The sequence below is a fragment of the Triticum dicoccoides genome, chromosome 6B, assembly GCF_002162155.2.
Source record: "Triticum dicoccoides isolate Atlit2015 ecotype Zavitan chromosome 6B, WEW_v2.0, whole genome shotgun sequence".
Classification (NCBI taxonomy): domain Eukaryota; kingdom Viridiplantae; phylum Streptophyta; class Magnoliopsida; order Poales; family Poaceae; genus Triticum; species Triticum dicoccoides.
This window is the reverse complement of record NC_041391.1, coordinates 32,459,304-32,467,500: the sequence shown is the minus strand read 5'-3', so window position 1 is coordinate 32,467,500 and position 8,197 is coordinate 32,459,304. Positions and strand designations below refer to the sequence as shown.

At 40.6% G+C, this 8,197-nt stretch overlaps 1 protein-coding gene across 1 annotated transcript; it reads left to right on the top strand.

Moving 5' to 3' along the window:
- Positions 1-6: 6 nt before the first annotated feature.
- On the top strand, positions 7-4,621 carry LOC119323373 (2-oxoisovalerate dehydrogenase subunit beta 1, mitochondrial-like). Its single transcript, XM_037597012.1, has 13 exons — positions 7-459; positions 991-1,102; positions 1,648-1,683; positions 1,967-2,026; positions 2,377-2,434; positions 2,563-2,660; positions 2,902-2,991; positions 3,139-3,207; positions 3,282-3,368; positions 3,804-3,899; positions 4,003-4,080; positions 4,198-4,284; positions 4,378-4,621. The coding sequence occupies exons 1-13, from the start codon at positions 245-247 to the stop codon at positions 4,411-4,413; spliced, it is 1,122 nt and encodes a 373-aa protein (XP_037452909.1). The 5' UTR covers positions 7-244; the 3' UTR covers positions 4,414-4,621.
- Positions 4,622-8,197: the final 3,576 nt, after the last annotated feature.

The window sequence follows — 8,197 nt, the reverse complement described above, 5'->3', positions numbered from 1 at the left end:
GGGGTCTCTCCGCTCATCCCCAAACCCAATTCCTCCTCCAGTTCCCAAATCCCGGCGAGAACCACTGCCTGCGGACGGCGACGGCGCGCCGAGCAGCTGCCGGCCTCGCCCCTCCCTTCCCCAGATCGGCCGGTTCTCCCGCGAGCTCCCGTCCGCCACCACCCAGCAGAATCCGTCACCAGGTAAGCCGTCCTCATAGGAGAGAGCGGCGGCGAAGAGCCCGCTTCCCCTTCGTGAGGCTTCGATGGCCACGAGAGCTTTAAGGGAGGTGGTGGGGAGGAGGAGCGCCGGAGCGGCGGGGATTGGCGGGAGCAGACGCTTCTCCGACAGCGCCGCCGCCGCCGCCGCTGCTGCTCCGGCGGGGGCGGCGGAGAGGGGAGATGGGGGAGGGGGGAAGGCGGTGAACCTGTTCACCGCCGTCAACCAGGCGCTCCACATCGCGCTCGACACCGATCCGCGGTGAGGCCACCCGCTGGTCCTAAATTATCTGATAATTTCACATTTCTTTTTGCTGTAATAATATGTTCCACTGTCAACATTTCTGTTGTACACCGTGTCAGTGTCAGTATACTAGTGTTCCCAGTAGAATACGAGCTCTTAATAAAATTAAAGAAAAAATAGATACAATACAAGTTAGTAGTAATAGCTGTTGCATTCAGTACGATTATACATTCGGAGGGAAATGAATGATAAGTGTGTAATGTATATGGTTTTTTGCTTGTTTGCTCCCTTAATTGGGGATGATGTTTGTTTGGACAGTCATAATATTGTAATTTAAAGTGCAGTAATACGTTTTTGGCAAATGACTGTGCTAGGACGAAGGATTTCTATTTGCTTTGGACTATTGACTCTAGGGAAATGTGTAATCGATAGTATTATTTTGTAAGCTGTGAGAAAGCAATGGCTTATCTGAACATTCCCAGATCAAGTTCAATTTCAGTTAGTTATACACGCGTTCCAGTGAACTGAAGATGGGTTTCATTTTGACAGCTCTTATGTCTTTGGAGAGGATGTGGGTTTTGGCGGCGTCTTTCGCTGCACAACAGGGCTAGCTGATCGATTTGGGAAACAAAGAGTATTCAATACACCACTGTGTGAACAGGTGCATCTTTGCTTCCCATACCTGCTTATTAAGCTTATATGGCAAAGCTGCAGTAAAATGTGAAAAAAATTAGTGTTTGCAGTTTGCCATGCTTGACTGCAGACATACATTTGAGTTAACTATACTGAAGTTCATATGGCTTAGGTGTACCAGTGCACTAACTCCTTAATTCAGCATTACGCAAGTTCTGAAAAAAAAAACAATAAGCAGCATTCATTCTACATGCATATACTATACCACACTTTCTTCAGATCCAAAACCAGCACACAACTCTGAAAACAAAAATGATGGACCAGATCTTATTTTTGTACTATTCACAGTCCGATTTATCTTCTCTGTTTTGTTTATGAAACTGTAGACAAGAGTTGGACTTGAAATTGTGTATTATGATATATGTGTATTATCGTTATATCATCATCTGTTTTTGGAATTTTTTTCTGACATTCAGACGTGTTTTGATGCATTCTAGTGGACTACTACGCCTTAAATGTGATTGTGCATGCTATATTCTCTGTTCTGACCAGTGACCAGTTCTTCTCAAACAGGGTATTGCCGGATTTGCTATTGGCTTAGCAGCAATGGTGAGTCAAAGAGAAAATTGAGTGTTTCTTTGTTACAATACTTTTGAGGTTCCTTGATTTACAAATAGTAATTTGTTCATGATAGTTTTTTACAAGTTCAGCAGTTTCAAAACATTCATCTTACTAGTAATTATGTAAGATTTACTATCCACCCTTGGCCGAAAAAAAGAAACCTTACAATCTTTGCATCACTGAGTAACTTTTTGCAAGCCAGTGAATCACTATTCACTTCTATCATCTTTGCAACGGAAGCCTCATATTATTGCTTATCTTCAACATGCAGGGCAATAGAGCTATTGCTGAAATCCAGTTTGCAGATTATATCTTTCCAGCATTTGATCAGGCATGTCTCTAGTTCCATTCAGAATTATTTTACCTACTAGAGTTCTTCCACTTATGGACAGCAGACACTTTTAAATATTTGCTATATGGACTGCATTGTATTATATTACTTAGTATCTCAGTTGCAGGAAGTACTTTACCTACTTGTTGCCAGAGTTGGAGCTTCTCTTTCTTAGTAAAATATTTGTGCTGCAAGCATTTGCAATACTTTCTCTTCAATTCTGGACTCTGCAGTGATACTGTTGCATTCAGTTGTAAAACCATTTTAGTTCTTGACCATTGCCAAGTTGACTGAATTTATACGGTTTGATCAATGTCTTGTTCCAACCTGTTCATACGATTTCCATGCAGATCGTCAACGAAGCAGCTAAATTCAGATACCGAAGTGGAAATGAATTTAACTGTGGAGGTAACTGTTTTTTTCCGTGCAGAAAAAAACTATTTTCCCCTTTTGAAATGGATCGTTCCGTGTCCCATGCTGATTTTCATGTTATTTAATAGTGAAACATCCTGAACTTGTCATCCCTTATTTTCTAGGTTTAACAATTCGATCTCCATATGGTGCTGTTGGACATGGTGGTCACTACCATTCACAGTCACCAGAGGCTTTCTTCTGCCATGTTCCTGGCCTAAAGGTTAGTCTGTAAATCTAACGTTCTCTGTCCAATAATGGCAATCATTTACAGTAAATAGTTCGGATACAAGTGGAAACCACATTGTCTAGTTGACCAAGATATTTTATTTGTAAAATCGGGTAGTATAACAATAGCAAGCAACATTTTCCGGTACTCCTGCTTGATGCTCTATGACATTTTTGAAATTGTACATACAAATTCTGTTGTTGTTTCCTGAGTAGTAAGAAAAATGCAATTTCAGGTTGTCATACCTCGAAGTCCACGTGAGGCCAAGGGACTGTTGTTGGCCAGCATTCGTGACCCAAACCCGGTCATCTTTTTCGAGCCAAAGGTAGAGCAAAATTAGAAAAGTTCCTCACTTTGTTAAGACTTGTATATACCGCTGTGGTAGAATAATTGCACGAGAACTGCTGGTGTACATTGTTGAATTGATTGTTGCAGAATGCTCTTACAAGCAGCTTTCCTCTCTTTTTTACAGTGGCTGTACCGTTTGTCTGTTGAAGAAGTTCCTGAGGGGGACTATATGCTGCCTTTATCTCAGGCAGAAGTGCGTATATCTCTATCCTTTATATTGTTTTAGTGATGTGGAAACAAAATATTTATGCAACTTTTATACTTTAGGTGATTCGCAAAGGAAGTGATATAACACTTATTGGTTGGGGAGCTCAACTTGCAGTGCTGGAACAAGCATGTGAAGATGCTTCAAAGGTCAATTATTCACGCTAGTTCTTAAATGCAAAATTCAGTTAATGCTTCCATGCCCGAAACTATAGAAAAAAAAACTGAAATATTTGTATATTTTCGGTGAAATAGAATTAACTAAATATTCTGATTCTATTTGCCCCGAATCAACAACAGCAATTAAAGGTTGGAGCTACTTGATCTTGATTATATGTGATCAGCAGACAGTTGGTAAAGCACTCGAACAATTCTGCATTGCGCATGCTATCCTAGCTCTAGGAAGATTGGCTGGATTTCGCTTTTAAGAATTACCATCGATCACCATAGAACTCCAATATGGGGAATCATTGCAAAGGATACTTGTGTCTTTGTGGATGTTACCATCTTGATTCGTCTCCATGTCTTCATCACCTTGATTAGTGTTCCATAAACTGTGCCTGAGTATCAGTACATTAATTCCAGGTTGGTATTTCTTGCGAGCTCATAGATCTAAGAACACTAATTCCATGGGACAAGGAAACAGTTGAGGCCTCTGTCAGCAAGACCGGGAAACTTCTTGTACGTTGCCTCTTTGGGCTTATTTTTTACTCCATTGGCAATTTTTTTTTCTGAGAACGCTCCATTCTCATTATCATCATTAATGAGTGAAGTACTATCACAGGTTAGTCATGAGGCCCCGATCACCGGAGGGTTTGGTGCGGAAATCGCTGCATCCATTGCCGAGCGCTGCTTCCAGAGGGTAGGGTACTAAATCTTCAAGCTGTTTAATAGAGCCGCCCAAAAAACCTTTACACATAAGAGCAATAGTGACTTAATAATCATCCTGAAGCTGATGTGGTCAAAATCTGTGTTGCAGTTAGAAGCGCCTGTTGCGAGGGTCTGCGGCCTCGACACCCCTTTCCCTCTTGTTAATGAACCATTCTACATGCCCACAAAGAACAAGGTATTAGTGGGATGAGTGATGATCTGATCTTTGGCTTGGCTGCATTTGGTATACATACAGCTCTGACCCTGATGTGTTGGTTGGTTGTTGCAGATCCTGGATGCTATTAAAGCAACTGTAAATTACTGAGGTTGGTGCAGGAGAGCAGCAAACTGGTATATATTGCTGTATGTGGAAACTGCCATTATCTATGTATGTGTATAAGTGACTATATATTGCTGGTCTGTCGCCTAAATGTGCATCCAGAAACCTGTTTGTCCGAGACAACAGCACTAAAATTGCAAATATTGTGCAATTGCCAGTCCCTCCTTATTAATAATAGTCGATTGCTTTTTCAGAGAGAGAAGAAAAACAAGTTAAATGCTGATGAAGCATTCCTTTAAAGGAAGCCGTCGTATTGTAAAAAGAAAATTGGTATGTTCCATTAAAACAATTTCACTACCGCAAGGGAAATGAGGAAACCCCTGCGAATCAAAGTGTGCCTAAAAGGTTTACTTGGTGAAAACGGAGTCTGGATACGATGAAACATGCACAGAAACAGGAGAACACACACCATTTACACCTACTGACAACTGGGGCCCTGAAGGGGAAACATAGCTAGTGAGGGGTAGGTTTTCATTATCATGATGCACACACCCATTTTATTAATTATTTTTTAAATAGGTGAATGTCATGAAAGCAAAAATCCAAATCGGTCAATAATTGAGATTGCATGACTCACATACATAATTTGTTGCTGGCTTGCTAGCCAAACTGGTTGAATGCCTGTTTCTCATGTGCTTCCTTTTTCAACATTTTCTTTTATAAACCGTAATCTAATCCAGAGCAATAGTTAGTATGTATTTCCTCGGTTCCTAAATATAATTCTTTTCAGAGATTCCAATAAGGGACTACATACGGAGCAAAATCAATGAATCTACACTCTAAAATACGTCTATATACATTCGTATGTAGTTTGTGTTTAAATCTTTAAAAAGACTTGCATTTAGGAATGGATGGAGTATATGTAAGTAGACTTACACACTCATAGTAATTTACAACATGTTTTGCTGGAAATCAACACGTGCACACTTGCTCATTCTTCACGGCTTATCATGCCAGCAGACATGTAAACAAGAACAACACAGAATGCAAAATCACTGCACAATGTAAAGCAAGCTCACACGTAAGGTGGTGGCTGATGTATGATGATGAGGGCGGATACATTCACCATCAAGGATACGGGACGTCGCAAGCAGGCCTAGAGGTGATGCCGGCACGGACTGGAGGATCAATGGGGCACCTTCTTCTCGGCTGCGCTTGGGCAGGCAGGCTGCCCCGTTGAGAATGGGCAGATGATTAGGAGCTCGTAGCTAACAGTAATGATTGGACTAATTGCATTTCATCAGGGCAAGAGTGCAGATAACTCAGCAGTCGACAACGAGTAAATTAGCGCCAGGAAACATTTTTGTGATGGATAAGGAAGGAACGGCACGATCTCCCACGATTTCATGAACCGTGCGAATCGTGCGGGCGATATTATTCAGCGATAGCGCGGCTGTTTCGCCCTCGATTTAAAATCGTGACAGTTGATCTGTTTGCTCTTCACTGATGGGAGTATTTGGCAATGTTGAATGTAACTGTCACCCTGTACTTTTTAATTAGTAGTACAGCAGTGCTTCTTCACAAAAAGCAAAAGGACGCGCGTACCGCCAGCAATGTTCAACTGCTTTGGATCGTCTTTAGCAAAACCAATTACTTTCAGATTATCAGAGTGTAAAACGCACAAACGCAAGAGGGGACGATCGATTTCATTCTGCAAGACTGCAACCACACTGAAGGTGAACCATGTTTCTTATGCAGGGCTTGCTCCTTCCACACCAGGATCTGCTTTGCCGCATTCGCCTCCGGGAGCTCCCCCACCGACCGTCCATGTAGACAGATGGAGCTGCAGTGTCGATGGTGGCTGCCAAGGACTAGACAACCATCACAGGGGAGTCGACGGACCTTGACAGTTCAGCTGTAGATGGTGAGTGGGCGTGTACCACAAGCTCCCCTTTTTCATTACGTTAGGTGCGGGGATCTTGTCTTGGAGTGGTAGCCAACTTGATTGAGGACGTGATAGATTGTTGGGAACTTCCCGACACCTCCCATGCTTTGGATAAAACTAGCATGGTGGCCCGCGCATTTGCGCGGCTAGATGCCAAGATGTGCACGTAATTGTTCTACTGAAATTATTTTATGGTTAAATATGTTTACAATGCTGAAGTATTTTTCAAAATATAGCTAAAATATGTGTGTGCGTGTTTGTGCGCGCGTAGAAACTTGAATATAGTTTGTTAGAAATATTCCATTAGCAGTGTGTCAGGTACTTGGTAAGGGGAACCAGTAAAAGACTTGTAGCATTTTTCCATGCCGGTTCGTTGTGTAAAACCAAGAATATTGTTCACTTTGCTGTCCATTTGTTCCTCATATATTCGTCCTCGACTATTTGTATGTATCTTCCCCATAATATATTTTTTAGATATTTCTTACCCCATTATATTTTGGAGTGATGTCTTGGAGCCAGTACCATGTCATGGGCAATGCCACCAAGTTATTCAATGGATGTTTTTTTCTCAATGTCCATTGATTATCGATCAAAGTCTAAGCAATTGCCAACATGTTTTATTGTTCTTTTCAAAACATTCAATCAAGTCTCTCATTTCTCTACTATGATGTGATTCTATCTTCTTGTGCCTCTTCTTAATTTTATATTCTTTGGTGTTAGATATTGTGTTGACTTGTCTATTTTGTCAACCCTCCTAGTTTGACTTGTTGCTCGTAATTTCTTTTAAGCTGGATTTTTTTTCCATTTTCAAAGTGAATGACATGCTATCATTGATTATGGCCAGAAGCAGTCTAGCAGAATATGATGGATTCCTAATATAGAAGTGTGTATATATTTTGTGAACATTACCAAATGGATCCACTATGCTTTTTTAGCATCGTGATATTGAAATGAAAGTCTACCATGAACTACATTGAATGTAGTAAATGTAAAAGCCTTGTGTCCAAGACAAACAAAAGAGATCTCAGACTACCATCAGTTAAACATTTTGTTTTATTTTGGTGGCGGTATAGTGTATGCTTCTCACACTTAGTTATTTAATACATACATATGATTAATTCATGGCGAGCGGATATGCGAGTGTCCTAGCAATAGCAAATAGGTTATCATTCATATCCGTCATGGAGCAGAGATACATTTGATCTGCGAATGCTAACTTTTAATATTTAGGCAAAACTGCTTTCTAAATAATTTGATGTGTCTACCTAGGTTACCTTATCAGCTTGCTTGCCTTCTTGCTCTGCCGAAACTATCCAGATGAAACATATAGGGAGTTGGAGACCTGATATACAATGGACTGGTGTAGTGAGTGCGCTGTTTTCCACCTGGGCTGCATGGAGCATAAAAATTTCAAATGTAAGAAGATAATCCTGCATTCCTGCTTGTAGGCTTTAGAACTTTTAGGAAACAATATCACAGTGCACATGTATGTATGTTGCACATATATGTACGAATTTATTATGAATTATTTTTGCTTGTTAGGTAAAATATATAAATGCAAATCCACTACATATTTATCCTTGTTGGGTAGTCCATATACAGTTATTTTTATTCATGATAATTTTAATGGTATATAGTGAGCATTCGTTTGTATTTATAATTAAAAATAATTTCAATGTTTTTCCTAACTGAGCTACATAAAGCTTTTGATTCACTTGGGATTTTCGGCTCGTGGTACACGAAAGCGTCAAGCTAGAGATTGGACTCATACATAGTTTGTGTGCGTGTATCTGGTAGTAGATCTCTCTCTCTCTCTCTCTCTCTCTCTCTCTCTCTCTCCATGGGAAAGTTTGACGCACAATTTCTCCAATATTAAATAACTGA

Bases quoted from the DNA above. Each gene is read 5' to 3' on its own strand.
- LOC119323373 (XM_037597012.1), top strand. From the start codon at position 245: ATGGCCACGAGAGCTTTAAGGGAGGTGGTGGGGAGGAGGAGCGCCGGA. The intron at 460-990 runs GTGAGGCCACCC...TCATTTTGACAG, and splicing joins GCGCTCGACACCGATCCGCG to CTCTTATGTCTTTGGAGAGG. The intron at 2,992-3,138 runs GTAGAGCAAAAT...TCTTTTTTACAG, and splicing joins TCATCTTTTTCGAGCCAAAG to TGGCTGTACCGTTTGTCTGT.